Source organism: Cyanistes caeruleus, chromosome 4 (assembly GCF_971803275.1).
Source record: "Cyanistes caeruleus chromosome 4, bCyaCae1.hap1.1, whole genome shotgun sequence".
Taxonomy (NCBI): Eukaryota; Metazoa; Chordata; class Aves; order Passeriformes; family Paridae; genus Cyanistes; species Cyanistes caeruleus.
In genome coordinates, this window is record NC_141704.1 from 32,030,175 (window position 1) to 32,046,054 (window position 15,880).

Genomic DNA, 15,880 nt, shown 5'->3' on the forward strand with positions numbered 1-15,880 from the left:
TGCCTGCTATGGGTATGCATTTGATTTCTCCCTTAGGTACCAGGTCTCTGCCCCTTCCAGCACCATTGGCCACAGTCTGTTGGTCAGCCAGGATTGTTTTCACACATGTATGCAAAGCCATCACTGGACTTAGACTACAGATGCTCCCAAGTAGATTAGACAGGTATTCTCCATGCCTGAACTGAGTTTTTTTTGGGTCTGGCTTGTCTTCTATGAGTCTCTTGCTGGCAGCTCACTCCTAACAAGGGTCCTGTCTCCTGCCCAGCTTTCTTGGCTGAAGGACTGCAGGATGGCAACAGCGTCCTCATCTCTTGGCACCAGCAGTTCTGGGAAATTCCAGGAGTCACATACGGACCAGAGAGTGCCAAGGGGACAGGGACTGCCTTATGGATGTGACACACATAGCTAGAACCTGGCAGTTTTGGATTATTTTGGTTCATTTCTCAAGGAAGTCCCTGTTGTTGGTGTCCTCCAAGCAAAGGGGGTGAGCTGAGCTGATCCCCATAATTGCTGTTGCCCTGAATGTCAGAGAAGCGAAAATCCTTTAGACAAAAGTGTGGATGGCACAAGCTGGGGCAGATCCCAGGCAGAGGGCCCTTACTTGGCAAGAGTGGTCCTACCCCACATCCACCCTCAGCCATACCCCTCCTTCCCCTCTCCAGGGGGCCTTTGCTCCTGAAAACACAGAATGCAGCACACAGATGTCTGCCACCACCGTGGGTGCCTGCAGCAGAGTTTCCTGAACTTTCAGGATGCTGTGACCCACAAAAAAAGGGAGCTGAATCTGGCTCTGAGCATGGATTGGGGCAACAGTTCTGGATGGCTGTTTCCTAACAGCTCTTGTGCTGAGCTACTGGGGCCAGCACAGGCTACTCTAATCTCTCCTTCCCAGCCCAGGTCTCAGGGACAGAGGCATGAACTGAAAACAGTGGGATATAAAGGTATTTTTGAGGCAAGGAGTCACTACAAGGAAGAAAAGAATAATTATACACTCTCCATCTACCCCTACCTCCCCCATCTCACCCTTACTGGTGTTTTCTGGATCACTGGAACTCTGACAGCCAGACTGAATAGCCTCCCTCAGTTTCTGCCATTTTGCCCACTGTTCCTGTGCCAGCTCCAGCTGACTGACAAGCTAGGTCTAGTACAAAATGTGACCTGCTGCCAAAGCACAGTGATTTCTCCATCAGTGCTGGTGCTCCACCACTGCACCATCTGCTGCACATAGCTACTTCAAATAAGAGTTGCCACCAAACATAGCCTGAGACTTTTTATCCAAGCCCCTCTCCCAGCCTTGCTTTTTTTGAGCTCATCCTGCACCACAAATTAAATTAATCAATCAAACCATTGCAATCCATCTTTCCCTCAACCCTGCCGCTTCCTGCCAGCATCCTAGCAAGAAAATATTTGTCTGTGATGTGGTCTTCAGAGATTTTGCAGCGCCGCCTGTCAATGATGAGCCTGTGGCATCAGGTTTTGAAGAGCACATTAGACAAATATCCATGGGTTCTTGAGTTTGGAGCTGGAGGGCACCTCTGCAGGAGCCACTTGCTCAGTGCTACAGAACACTGTATAGCAAAGCATGAGAGCACTTTTACCTGCCTGCAGCTAGCATCTATGCTGGCTGAAAATTATAGGGTGCACCAGAGGAGCTCACCTGCGGAGATTCCTCCAAGGCCAATATGCCAAAGCACACCTCTTCTGGAGATTTATCCCAGCTGTGAGCCAGGCAGTTAAGAGCTGCCTTGCTCCTAGCACCATGACACACATGCCTGTCTGCTCACAGCTGCTCTCAGCGGTCACACCACATACCCAGCACCTGCCTTTGCGCACTGTACAGCCCACCGTCATTTTGTCCCCAGTTAAGGAGCTTTATTCACAGGTAAAAACACCGTGTGTGAGTTCACATACACCTAAAAGCTCATCAGCATGGGCATCTGCCCTTCCCCATGCATCACAGGGAGGTGGGCCAGAGCAGGCACTGCCACAGGCCTTGCTGCAGCTGGCTGCAGGAAGACTTGCACCAACACCAGAAGGTACATTCCCAGGCTAGAAGGGTGAAGACCAGAGCAGGTTCAGCTGTTCAGTGCCTGGACACACAGAGCACAGTGCAGCCAGTGCTGGAGAATGCCCAGCAAACCCCCACTGTGCCAGACAAGCTGCACCCACGAGGGCCCATGTAAATGCTCTTAGTGACTCCACGCAGTACAGATGGGTTGGGGAGTCCATTTATTGAGTGCAAAGGCCACAATTCCTGCCACCAGCCTCTCCAACCCAAAGACAACCCTCTGGGAAAGCATTTGTTAGAGAATTAAAGGAGTACAGGCCAGGAATGAGTTGTCCTACCAGCTGCTGGAGCCACCATCCCTCCACACCACTGACCTGTGGAAAGAAGCGATGACCTCCCAAGCACAAGCTGAGCCTCGAAGGGTTAAGCAGATCTCAGTCAACAGCGCTTCCTTCTCCCACTGGCTGGCACTTCCCGGCTCTGGATGAGGGTGCCTGGTTAGATGGTCCTGCTGGATCTTTTCTCCATGGTGGGCACAGGACAATGCCTGCAGGAATCTAGCACCTGTCGAGCAGTCTCTTGTCCTCCGCTCCTTCCTTCGGAGCAGCTACGTCCTCACAAGACAGCTAATCCCCCTCTCAGCTAGCTTCCTTCCAGTTCCAGTGATGCCCAGCAAAGCTGTCTGTGGCAGATCTGGGGGGACACCCGGTGTGGGGCACCCTCTTGCCTCCTGCGGGTGCAAGTAGTGTCCCACGGCACTCCCAGTGTGGATGTGGGTCAGGAGCTGCTTATGGTTTCAGGTCGGCAGAGACCAGCAGGTGCTGAGCGGGCAGAAAGCACTTCTCCACTTTTAAGAGGCTTTTCCAGCCAATGGGGACGAGGTGGCTGCCTGCCACAGCCCGAATCCCCCGGTAATCCCGCTGCCCAGGGGCTCCTTGAGTTTTCCCCAGCACAGCAGGGCAGGCTGGCAGGGGGGACAGGAGGGACCAAGACAGGAAGAAGCAGGGTGAGGGTGAGGGGTGCTGGGGATAGCAAGGGTGCTGGGGAGGGAGACAGTGGAGGAGGAGACCATGTGCCCATGCTTCAGTAAGGGCCAAAATAGGTGAAGTGGCTGCTTTTGAAGCTTCCTCAAACTGGCAAGCCACGATGGAGAAGTGGTGGTGTGGTTTTGCAGGGCATGTGCCCAGCAGAGAAGTGAGACAAGGTGGAGCAGCCAAGGAATCGCTGCCAGCCATGGCTCAAACTACCAGATCCTGCCCACCCCGGGCACCTCAACCACCCCCCTCCAAAACAACCTCCCCAGTGGCTGACTCGCAGAAGGAGGTCTGGGGACAAGCCAGTCTCTGGTCACACGCGGGGGAACACTTTTACTTCCAGGGAGGGGGCTGGGGCTCAGCCCAGGTGGTGTTTTGGGGAGGAAAAGGCCTGGGCTGTAAACCCCTGAAGCCCCTCAGCAGCAGGGGGGCCGCGGGGGCCTGACCACACTCACAGCCAGGGTTTAATGTCTATTAATAAGGTTAATCAGCTAAGCCCTGGCCATTGCTAGCGTTCCATCCCTCACTCACGCTGCCTCTCCCGTGAGGGCTCCCCCAGCACACGTAGGGTATTCCCAGATTGCTGAGGCCCCCACAAGCCCTAGGGGAATGTTTTCCCCCTGCAGTGAGCAGCCCTGGGCATACGTTCCAGCAGAGGGTGAGGAGAAGGGGGCCACAGGTGCTTGCTGTAACAGGACAGAGAGGGGGACTCGGGGGGGGGCAGCCAACAATGGGCAGTGCAGCCCTCCTGGTGCCCTCCACATCCACCCCAGACCCCTGGGAGGGTGGCTGCCCCTTCTGGACTCACTGGCACTGCAGTGTCCAGCACCACAACCGTGGGCAGCCGTCATGGCCCCAGTGCAGGTGGGGAGCACCTGTCCTCCTCCCCCTGCATGCTGTGACTGAGGTGATGTCCCAGCCACTGAAATGGGCACAGAAGATGCATTCTCCATTTTATTTAAAAAAAAAAGCCAACATATGTTTTCCACAGGACAGTACATGAAGGAACAGGGCAGTGGTGCTGGACACTGTCACCTGCCCCTGCCTTGCCCCAGCACTGCCCAGCAAGGTAAGGGGCTGCAGCTGGGGTGAGAAGGGGCAGGTGCTGCTACAAATGGGCACTGTTGTCAAAGAGGCCAAGACAAAACCCTGTCAGCTGGACCACATCACTGGAAGCCTTCTTGTAGCCTTCTCTTTTGGAGTTTGTTCTTCTGGTGGCAAAGGAACTGTTTGGTGAGAGTTCTTTTCTGCTCACAGCAGGGATAGCAAAGCTTCACCTTCAACATCCCAACAGCACTGCCCTGGCTGCAGATGATCTTAGCCAGCCCTACCTCCATCTCGAGCATCATCCCCTCTCCCAAGCCACCTGCACCAGTAACACCAGACTGCTCCCTCCCACTCACGTACAGCAACACCACAAGGGGACGGAAGCAGGGATGAATCCAGAAAGGGCAGCAGAGATCTGCTTCTGGCTAAAGCACACCAGACACCCAGCTGAGATGGGTCCTGTTGTCCCAGAGGTGTGGGAGGGGAAAAGAGAGTTCACTCCATGAGTGGTAGCACTAGGTTGCTGCACAGCTGGAGGTCACAGCATTATCACTTCTCCTCCTCCTTCTCTGCTGATATTCTTCACTGCCCCCAGCCCTTTTTCACCGGATGATGGGTGCCGAGCGGTCGTTGGTGACTGTGGGGCGCAGCTTGACTGTGGCAAAGGGGTTGGTACCTCTGGAATGGGACAGGAAACAGGAAACTGTCAGAAAGTCTGCAAATGCCATGCAGAGATCTCTGCGACCAAGCAAAGGCTACTCAATCCTGTTGCAGTCACCTCCATGCCAAGGAGGAGAGCGTGGTAAAGCTCATTCCTGAGTATGTTTTCTCCATCCTTAACACACCCTGCTGCACATTCCCATGTGGCTCCCCTTGGGCTCTCCTCAGGGCTTCCCACCCTGCCTCTTCCAAAGGATGAAGAAGCTAGCACATGGCTGTCCCTCATATTAGCACTCTGCACTTGAAGAGTGTACACAAATCCTCCAAGCAAGGAGTTGGGGAGCAGAATAAGGCCGCAGCACCACACCAAAAACACGGAGACACCAACAGAGGTGCAGGGGGAAGAAAACCAGGGATTTATGGCAAGTCTCATCTCCACAGACCTGACTCAACAGAACTCAAAGCCACGTCTTTTTATGCCTCAGCCCTTTCCAAGCAGGCAGAGATGCACAGTCGTGTAGCTCCACACTCAGGCTGCAAGCTGCTATTGTGACCCTTCCAGGATGGATGGGAAGGAGCATGCCGGTTTGGACATGTGTTCAGGGTGCTCAGGTCCTACCTCATTTTATCTGAGTCAGAATAGGACCTTCCCAGACAGCAGAAGCCAGAAAGGACCACCTCTGCCTCCTGTCCTAGAAGGTAGGCAGGCTGTGTATTGCTTTTCCTCAGACGCTTCCTTGTTCCTCCCACATTTGACAATCCAAAATATTAAATAATAATAGCATTGTAATAATACTCCCCTCTGTCAGATGATTCCAGAGCAGAGTTCCACATCTTACTCACCGTGGGAATAGTTCAGGGGGCTGGTCAAATACTCCTGATTTCTGCAGTGGAAAGAAAAACAACAGTGAGAAATCTGAAGTGGGGAATGGAGAGAGAAAAGTAGGGCAGGAGACACCGCACACATGGAGGAAGATTTCACAAAACACTTAGGTGAGTTAGGAGCCCCAGTCCTCTTAACGGGGCTCTGACTCCTTATTCATTCAAGCTTTGCAAAAGTCCACAAATTCCCCACTGTAGATAATATCCTGAATTTTGTTGTGGGGGGTGGTCCCTACACCGCAGGTTCCTTACTCCCTTAGGACATCTTTTGTTTAGGGGAAGAAAGGAGATGACTCAGATCCCCAAAATGTCATACCCAAGGAGCACAGCAAACAGTGACAGTCTGAGCTACATTTCACCCTCCAGCACAGCCAGAGATGCCCCCTCATGTTGCCCACACACCCTGGCAAACAGTCTGTAGTCCACGCCCTCGTGTGTTTCCTGCATCCATGGGGAACTCCAGAGCTGTACCTACCTACCCTACACCACATACTACTTAAAAGTGGACAAACTTGATGGACAAAGTTGGACCTCAGCTCTGTGGCCCTTATTCATGGCCAGTAGTTAGTGAAGGATCAGTGACAACTGACCTGCTAAAGTACTCTGGTGGCAGACAAGAAAGCCACACGTGGCTATCTGGGGTCCAGTTGGGATGTCACACCCATTTGTTTGCAGCTCAGTGGGAGGATGTCTTGGGCATACATTTAAATCAAGGCTGAGTCTTTCCAAATCAGTCTTTCCCTCCTCTCTAGTGAGGTTCCACACTCTGCCATGCTGCTCCAAATGCTGCACACAATTCATGACTCAATCCCAGGTCTGTCCCTACACCCTAGCCCTGGGACAGGATGGAAGCCCAGTGGCCCAGAGGGACAGAAAGGCTGCAGAGGCTCTTTCCCTGTGTTGTGCAGCCTGAGGCTACCTGAAACTACAGAGCAGGACATAAAGTGAAAAAAAAGAGTAATTAAATGTTGCAGTTTTCAGTTCTTTGAGACATCCAATTGCTTGCAACCTTGTGCTGGCCTGGAACCAGTGACTTTGGAAAAGGTTTTCTGGCCCTCTGTGAGACTGAGCAAGTAATGCCCCACAGGCAGCACTGTTCTTTCCTTCCCCAGGTCCTCACATTTAACTTGGTTCTCCCTTGTCAATTCCCTACTGCTGGAAGCAATAAGTGCAGGACTTCCTTCTCAGTATGCCATCCATAAGCCATGGATTGGACACAACCTGTTCTAAGGCTCTCAAAAATAGCTGTACCCTCAGCCTTTGCTTCCAGCTTTTTCCTACCCCAGCTATGACTTTAAGCCAACCCTTGTCTGAATTTAAAAGAAGAACCCTGTGAAACTCCTCTCCATTCCCTGAAGGGAGAAGAAGGATGGCATCTCTGTTAGCTGGTCACTCACTCCCAGACCAGCCTGGTCACTCCATGGTCCTACTATTAGCAGGAAGAAGTGCTGCCCTTGAGCCACCAGAAATCAGGCTGGGAGGTCATGGAGGAAAGGACTGAACTGAAGGGTCCCTGGTGAGCAAAAAGAGAGAGAGATGAGAAGGGCAGGGGCAGAAAAGCAGTCCCTTGGGGGAGCAAAGCCAGGCACTGAGGATCTGCATACTACAGGAAGACTGGCAGGGGTCATCAGGTGGCATGTGAACAGACTGGATGAGACAGACTGGTGCTAACAAGAACCGGGAAAGCAGCAGGCCCCTTCACCAACATCAGAAAGGTGATTTTCTGTCTCTATTGGCCAAAGCAGAAAAGGTGTGCCTTGGAGGAGGAAAGTCAGATGTGGCCCACTTCACAAACACCTGCCAGTCACTGCTTCTGCACTCACCTTGGAGCCAGAATTGACTGGGGCAGCCGCCCCACTCTGGTGACTGCTGGCACCCACTGAGAGGGGAGGTGGGTTTGGCAAGCTGGGCTGGGCAGCAGCAGGCCAATAATTGCTGGAGGACGGAGTGCTGGGACGGTCCAGGATGTCATCCATACTGTGACTGCTTCGCAGCGGGAAGGACCTGAGCAAGAGAAGACAGTGATGTGGGAGTCAAAGGGCAAGGATCAGAGAGCAGCACAGGTGCTAGCACAACATGGGATGTCTCTGGTGGAAATACACGTGCCTTGGACCAGCCCAGGTGCAAGAACCTTTGAGATGACATTGCACAAGTTATGGGAGCTGCCTAGGGAAGCCTGTAAGATCCCAGAACACAATGAGGCTCTTGGCAGGATCTCCATCATGGGAGCCCTGCAGGTCTCCTTGGGGCACATTCTAAACATTTACCCTGCTGGCATTCATGGTGTACCAGGAGCTCCTGCCTGGCCAATTGCCATCCTGTTACCTGGTGTCTGGCTCCTCCATCTCCCTCGTATTCTCCAAAGGCTTGACATAAGCTTCAGGGAACCAGCCACACCTAGGTCACAGGAACAGAGACAAATGAGGTCCAGGCAACCATGGTTTGTGTTTCTTCAGATCCAGTTGCCAAACACTTCTGATCTGCACCCATCCCACACATCAGTCAAGCCACATTTGCTACTACCATGTGTGACAGGGTTCCTGTGCTTCTTTCACCCATAGGTGGGGCACAGGGGTTATGATGGGGCAGACCTTGAGCTTGGAGCAGGACTTGCTTATCTCAGGAGCTGTGCTCCTGGCAGTAATGTTGGTGCAATCCAGCAAGAGACACCCCAACCAACCACAATCACAAGGAAGCTGTGGAAAACTCGTCCACGGACTTTACAGCAGCTCCACTCCAGAAACAGCTGCCCAAAGAAAGGCGCTGCTTTTGCTCATCTCACATCTGTGAGCATTCCTGCAGACCACATCCTGTGTGGAACAGGGCAGGCTTTACACACAGATGTTGGCTGGCAGTGCCACAGGGAATAATTCAGTATGTGCTGTGTGCAGCAGTTTCCATGCCCTGCCTGTGCTGGAGGCTGTGGCAGCAGTTGCAGCATGAGCTAAGAAATGCCAGGCCTCTCAGATAACTCCAGCAGTTCATGGCCCTGAGCTGGATCCCATGACAGCAGTCAGTCAGTCATGCAGGCCAGGATCCACTGCATCCTTGGCTCTTCCACCCAAAGCCCCTGGGGGTTTCTCAGTCAGCCCATCCATACCAGCCTTGCCACACTGCATCTTCTTGGCACAGAGAGCCCCCATCACTGAGGACACAGCATTGTCCCACTGAGATGGTGGGTGGAACACACTGCCCAGGCCACACCAGGAGGCAAGGGGGTGGTGTGATGATTTTGGGCTTAACTTTTCCAGCTCCAGACTCAACAAGCCTGCATCTGGCCAATTTACAGCAGCAGAGTCACGTACGTGGATGAGCCTTCCAGTTTGCCGTAGAGCCAGCCATTCTGCGCCTCTGGCCTCAGCACCGTGATGACATCCCCGGGCTCAAACCGCAGCAGGGTCCGGTTGGTACCCGTCGTGTGGGGCACAATGGCCTGAACTCTTGTTGTGCCGCTCCTCTTCCTGCCCTCACTGCCACTGCTGGCCTCGCCAAAGGAACCCGAACGGGACGTGCGGCCCGTAGCGAGCAAACCTGTGGGGAGGCATCCCAAGAGTCTGGCTGGAGTCTGGCTTCCTCCTGCACGACCCACACTGCCTCAAAGGGACAAGTGCTTTCCCAGTCAAGTAATTACTCTAGTGGAGGAGCAGGTGGCCTTTCAGGGAGAGAGCAAAGAGTAGCATGGGAAAAAGCAGGGTAAGCATCCTGCAGGAGACAATCAGCTCAAGCCAAAGGCTTTTGTTTTGCACTGTGTCCTCTTTGGCCAAACAGCTAGAGCACTAAGCACTGCATGCCCTGGCTGATGCCCTCCCTGCCTGACAGTCCTCTTCCTGACCTGCTAGAGCTACTGATTATTTGGGTAATTTCTCTCTCTCCCTGTCCTTTTTATACTTCTTTTAAAAGCTTTAAGCTGAAATGTCTCAGGAAGGCAAAGAAGATGTGTCATGGGTTAAGTGGCTGGGTTTCACAGGGCAAGCTAATATTTTATCTGGTAGTATGAGAGAAGCTGCTTTACTAAAATGATAATTCTAGCAAGAACAAGTTCTTGTAGTTCAAGGAGCCTTGAAACTTGCACGTTCCCCACCTCACACAGCCTGGCCTTGCCCTGGGTGGACTCTGCCCTGAAGGCTGAGCTCACCTCCTACTTCAGCCTTGCCCTCTACAGCTCCCGTAGGCACTGTCCTCTCACCATGCCCAGGAATGCAGCTGCTGAGGTCTGGTGGTCTGCTAGAGTGGTGGTCCCTTCCCAAACCCAACCCTCTTCCCAGAGAGGTCCAACCCCTGTGTCTCCCCACAGCACTGCTCCCAGATACGGGTCATACTGGCTGCTGATGGTGTCCTCCGCAGTGGCCGCCTGGGAGACTCCGGCTGAGGAGACATTCTCATTTCTGGAGGGTCCGGAGAGAAGATGCTGGATCTACTCCCAGTCACAGAAGGAGAAAAATCCCCAAGGGGTCTCTGGGGCTGTTGGAAAGAAAGGGGGCTGAACACACATCCACAAAGGCTGTGTTAGGCAGGAGATGCTCTGAGAGATGTGCAGTCCCTCTTAGAAAGCCAAACTCAGCACATTCCTCCATTGCAGCCCACACAAAGGCTACTCTTCCTCTTGGCCAGGAAAGGCCACTGGAGCTGGACAAGGCAGCAAGCACCATCGTTGCCCAAGGACTGACCTTGCCCTGCAGCCCCACCACCAAAGAACCATTGAATATTTTGGGTTTGAAGGGACCTTTAAAGGCCATCTAGTCCAACTGCCTGCAATGAGCAGGGATGCCTTCAATCAGATCAAGTTGCTCACAGCTCAGTTCAATCTGACCTTAAATGTTTCCAGGGATGGGGCATCCACGCCCTCTCTGGGCCACCCGTTCCAACATTTCACCAAACAAGGTTAAGCTGTCTGTGGGCTCCTCACCATCTCGAGGTGGGTGGGTGTGAGCCGTCCTGATGGATACCCCTGGCCATGGGAGGCTGAGAGCAGCCCCTGTGAGTGGCTGTTTGAGGGGTTACGGCTGGCTTCCAGCTGCTCCTTCCACCGTGGTACCTTGGTCTGGATCATGCCCCGAGCCTGGGGAGAAAGAGAAGAGGGGGTGATGGACAGGGCAGACCAGCTACAGAGGAAGCCTAGGGCTTACAGATGCATTAGAGACCAGGTCCTCCTCCAATTAGGTTTGTGGGAATGGCCAAGCAACTCCCTGTAGGCAGGAATTTCCAGGATGGCACCCTCCAGCAGAGATCCTCTGGTACCAACGACCCTGCTATAAACACCTAAAGCACCCTTCCCTCCTCCATCACTCACACACCCAACTAGCCCCATGCCAGCACCATCCTCAGCCCCAGACATGTTCACCCAGCCTAGTACTGCCAGCCTGAACCTCACAGCAAGAAACAAAACCATTTCCTGCCCAGTCCATGCACAGATGTGTCCTTCAGCTAAAGAATGGCTCAGCCCTGGCTCCCTCCTGCCTGCATGCTCCCTCTCCAGCCCTGCTGTCTGCTCCCCCAGCTCTGCTCCCTAGCGTGTCAGGGCTGTACCCTGCTGTAAAACTGGAGGAGAGTGTTGTAGAGCATCTGGTGCTTTTCGGCCAGGAAGCGGTAGCGGCGTTTCTCCTCCAGCTCAGCCTCCCTCTGGCTCTCAGAGACGAACGCCTGCATCTCCGAGCGCAGTCGGATCACATTCTCCTGTGTCACAGGGAAAAAAGGGAGGAAGGGATCAGTGAAAATCCAGCAGAGTGGACTCAGGGGAAGGGTTGGAAGGGGTCATCATGTCTGTCATCTTCCCAGTCCACTTGCACGCTGGAGCAGCAGAGAGGAGCTAGGGCAGACTGCTGGGGATTAAGTCCTTGCTTCCTGAGACTTCCTAAATGAGGAAAGGGATTGGCAGGAGTGAGTACCACAGATCAGCATCACCCTGTAGAATAGGAGTTTCCTGCTTTCCAGATAAGCCTGCTGCCTTTTGAAAATTGGGGCAACCCCTTGGCTAAGCCTGCTGAGAAATCAGCCCTGGCTCCTGAAAAATCATCTAGTTCCTAATTACCAGCTCCTCTTCCTGCAATCACTGCTTACCTTCATCTCCCGGGCATTTTTGTCACGAGCCCTCTCCATTCTCCACAGCTCTGCCATGCACTTATCCAGGTTGGTGGCTCTTCGTTGGTATTCCAGCTCATACTGCTTCTGGCTCTCCTGCCAGGGAGAAAACAGGCTCAGTAAGGAACCAGAGACGCAGCCACACTGTGAGGCAGCAAGGGTCCTGCTCTGATGGGTTGTCGGACATCTGAGTCCACCTGCAACCAGGCTTCACCTGGACCTCCTATGAAATGTCTTTCTTTGCCTTTCTTTTAATTTTAAATGGCCCAAGAGTGCTGATGAACCTCCAGGTCTCAGGAGCAAGGACTGTCACCCATCTGCCGCAGCACTGAGGCACCAAGGCCTCTGTCTTCCCCTGTGACACTACCCACCAGCATGGCCAGCTGGGCCATGGCAGCATAGGACCCGCAGAGAAGCAGAGCCTGTGGTTCGGGGAAGATGGGAACTCTGCTTTTGGAATGCTGAGTCTCTCAGCCCCACTGAAGCATTTGGCAAGTCCCACTGCATAAAGAACAGCCACCTGCCCTCTTTAGCTCTCCATCATCAGCTGAAAAATGGGAGCTTGTTCCATGATGGGAGAAGACCTCCTATCTCCTGCTGAGAAGAATCATGGAAACACCTCAAGTGTTGAAGCAAAAACCCTTTGGTGAAGGGGAGAGAGAAGCAAGAGAGCTGAGGAGGAGAAGGGAGTTCATTACTTACACTGATAAACTGCACATCCATTTTGCTGTTTTTCTCCATATGCTGCAGCAGGTCCACGTGGAAGGTCTGAGCCTGAAAGAGGCAAAGGAGCCATCACCTTTATCCCTTCACCATATGGGATGTTGCATGAACTGTGATAAGGGGTGGCTCATAGAACATGCTGAGCAAGTCACTCACAGCCAGGCTCCGGGCATGCCAGCCCTGTAAGCCTCCTCTGCCACGTGCAGCAGGGATGCAGGCACCTGCCTGCAGGCATGTGTGAGGGCAGCTGATGGGGTGAACATGGTAAATGCTGATAAGCCCTATCTAAGGAAATCACTTTATTCTCCACCTCCACCAGCCCTTGGGAAAACCACTCACCACAACTTCCAAATCAGAGCTCAGTAGTCTCTGCGTGTCAGACATCTGCATCAGAATTTCACCTTGGGGAGGGAAAAAGATAGGAGAAGGTGAAAAATTCCTGTGACAGTTTTCTCGTGTGCCCAAGGAGGCAGACCTGCAGCGTGGAGCTCAGACTGATGACCCAGGGCTGTGAAAGTCCAAGAGATATCACAAAGCACTGCTCTCTGAACCCTTCCCAGGCACTGCCAATGCAGGCTTACTCCAGCCCAGTGCTCTGCTACAGCCCCAGGTGTCAGCAGGCAGCCTCGCCTCTGCCGTGGGCTCTGGGTGCTGGGATTTTGCTCTGCCACAGCCCCTACAGGCCCCATTTCTAACCCCAAAGGTTCCCCAGCTGTGATGAACATTTTTGCTTGTCCTATGGGAAGGCAGTTTCAGCACCCACCCCAATGCTGTACATGGTCCTGTCTCACCAATGCTGGCACTATGAAATCAGGAAAGGAAGAGACTGATGAGGGGAGCAGAGGAGCTAGCTGGGAGGTGCAGATGATAAAAAGAGTCTGCAGAAGGGGCACTTCTGCTGGAAGCTTTTTGCTAAAATGTTTAGCAGTGGAGCAGTTCCCTGACTTTTCAGCAGTTGCCACCAGGCTGCAGAGTTATTTACAGTGCTGAGTGTAAGCCCCTCAGCCCCAAGCTGCCATTCCAGACAGTTGCAGGCTCAGGAGGACAAAACACCATCAGTTGTTGTCAGTGCATGCTCCCTGGCTTTTCCCTCACACCTCCAAGGAGGAGAAAAATGCTTCCTCTGTGATGAAAATTTCATCTCTGGGGGCAGGATGCCTCAACAGGGACTGGTTTCTGTGGGAGGTCCATCCCTGGAGGCCCATCACAGCAGCTGAGCTCACTCACTGATCTCAGAGAGACACAGGGAAGAGTGCTGGGACTGTGTGATGTATTCAAGGACACACAGTAAGTTTGACTGGCACCACCTGGACAGTGCCTGGTACAGAGAGACACCATTTAGAGGAGCTGTCTTTCTTGCCCCAGTACCTAGAAATGGACCAACTAAGGGAGAGGGTAATACAAAAGGTAACTGTGGTGACTTACCACAGGGAAGGGGAGATGATGTGCAAGAGTGCCTTACCCAGCATGTGTGAGGTGGAACTCTGCAGTGCTTGCTCCCCGATCTTCTCAACTGCCTTAAAATACACCTCGGCTGCTTTGGACAATGCTGTGGGGAGAGGAGAGGGGTGATAAGGGTCTGACCTGCCTTCCCACCATCACCAGCTCCAGCAAGCAGCCACCTCCTGCTACTTTGCCTACAGGCATCCCATCTCTCCCCATCGGCAGTGGGTCCTGGAGCTGAAGAGTGCTGCTCAGGGCACGCCAGAGGTGGCAGACCAGCACCCTTGTCCTGGGTGAGGGGATAGGGGATGGCCAGGCTGGATGCAGCACTCTGGTCTGGAGCCCTGGCTGTGTGGGACCCCACTCACCGTGGAAGGCACGCAGGTAGTTGTTCCCCAGGTACACCAGGTTCTCCAGCGCAGGGTTGAACTGCTCCAGGATACTCTGTGGCCAGGCAGAAGCACGTTAATGCCATTCTTCCTCATGCCCAGCAGGTCAAGGCCCCTGTGCTGTGGTTGGGCTGGGTGAGAGCCCCCTCTGGAGCCCTGGCATGGAGGCCATGTACAGCCAAGCACAGCCAGCTCCCTGCATCGGGGCTGGCTGGCAACTTCAGCTGCCCTTGGACAGGCCAGCCAGGAGAGGAGCCGCACCAGAGGGCAAGGTAGCCAAGTGCGGAGCCAAGTGGTTGCCTAAATGAAGATGGCTTTCTCACAAGGGCCCACACCCACTGCAGGCAGGGAAATAACTGCAAGGGGATCTGAGCAGCTTTTTCCCTCATCCCACAGCCAGCCAGAGGGCCACTGCTTACTACCCAGGCACAAACACAACCCTTTCCTGGCCAGGATGTGGTGCACAGCCAGACTCAGCAGCATAGTAAGAGGAGGGATGGATAACCAGCTTCTCTGCTTTTATTTGCATTTATCAAAGGTGTCCATTGACTACAGAGAAGACAGAGACCAGAATAAGCATATCCCCACTTCTGTCAGCCCTTCCCCCACCTTGGTTCAGCACTGATGTGTGTAGGGAAGTATTTATGAGATCAGAGACTCTTTCAAGGGAGGAGTGAAATGGCCGATCAAACTTCTTCCTGCCAGCAACCAAGGTGTGTCACCCTTCATGCTCCATGTCCAAACCACCCTGGCTGCCCAGTTCCTTCCTGAATCTGCCCTCAGGACCCACACTGCCCTCTCCTCCTGCTCCCACAGCCTGGAGCCCACAGGAGCTGCTGTGGTACAGTCTGGGAATGGATTCAGCCCTCAGCTGTCCACCCAAGGGAGCCCTTGGCAGAAAACACTCATCTCCCACCCACAGGTCTCCCATATGCCGTCAGGATCAGCCTTTGATGCCAACACTCACCTTATAGATGGAGATGGTGGATCTGTAGGACAGATCCATCTCTGGAGCCTATTCCCTCTCCCACAGAGAAACAAGGAGCAAAGGAGAATACAAGGTGCTGTTCTGGCCTGGAGGACTCTGCTTCTGCACAGCCAGCTGGATGGAAGAAGCCTGTCACCAGCAAGGAAGGACAGCAGGAAGACACAGACGTGGTACAAAGGGAGCACTGATGGAGTTTAATAATTCACCAGCCGAGAGGCTGGAACTTGATCTCTGGAAGTAACCAGACTCTGGGGGGGAGAGAGGAATCCTGCGACAGCCAGCAAGGACATGTGACCGCCTCTTTGCATTATTGATTGCCAGCTTGGTACCCAGCTCTGCCTGTCCTGACACCTGCGGCGCCGGCCACCTGCCCGAGTCACCGCCTATGGCTCGCTGCCTGCGGCACTGCCACCGCTCCGACGTGGCTTGCTCAGCCTCACCGTGCCCAGCCAGTGAGGCATCTTCAGCTCTCTCTCAAGTCAGGAGTTCCCTATCGGCTTTTGATCACAGGCAGCAAAGAGCAGCAGGCAGGGGGGAACGCAAGGAAAGCTCTACAGAAACTTCAGCTCTCCCCTGCCCAAATTCCCCCACCCCAGGCTCTGGCACTTAGCCTCCCTCCCACTGCCAC

General features: G+C 53.7%; 1 protein-coding gene across 1 annotated transcript; it reads right to left on the reverse strand.

Moving 5' to 3' along the window:
- Positions 1-3,983: 3,983 nt before the first annotated feature.
- BAIAP2L2 (BAR/IMD domain containing adaptor protein 2 like 2) lies at positions 3,984-15,367 on the reverse strand. Its single transcript, XM_023935594.2, has 14 exons — positions 15,232-15,367; positions 14,244-14,319; positions 13,895-13,981; positions 12,772-12,833; positions 12,412-12,483; positions 11,689-11,805; positions 11,158-11,304; positions 10,538-10,690; positions 9,951-10,092; positions 8,937-9,162; positions 7,957-8,028; positions 7,455-7,635; positions 5,593-5,633; positions 3,984-4,767 (listed from the first exon to the last, which is right to left on the reverse strand). Exons 1-14 carry the CDS (start codon positions 15,268-15,270, stop codon positions 4,692-4,694), a joined length of 1,491 nt encoding a protein of 496 aa, XP_023791362.1. The 5' UTR covers positions 15,271-15,367; the 3' UTR covers positions 3,984-4,691.
- Positions 15,368-15,880: the final 513 nt, after the last annotated feature.

What these genes read in the sequence shown, in the direction of transcription:
- BAIAP2L2 (XM_023935594.2), bottom strand. Translation starts at nt 15,270, where the DNA reads ATGGATCTGTCCTACAGATCCACCATCTCCATCTATAAG. An exon ending in ATGGAGGAGCCAGACACCAG is followed by an intron (nt 7,636 to 7,956) that starts GTAACAGGATGG and finishes TCTCTTGCTCAG; the next exon opens with GTCCTTCCCGCTGCGAAGCA. An exon ending in CAGTCAATTCTGGCTCCAAG is followed by an intron (nt 5,634 to 7,454) that starts GTGAGTGCAGAA and finishes TTTCCACTGCAG; the next exon opens with AAATCAGGAGTATTTGACCA.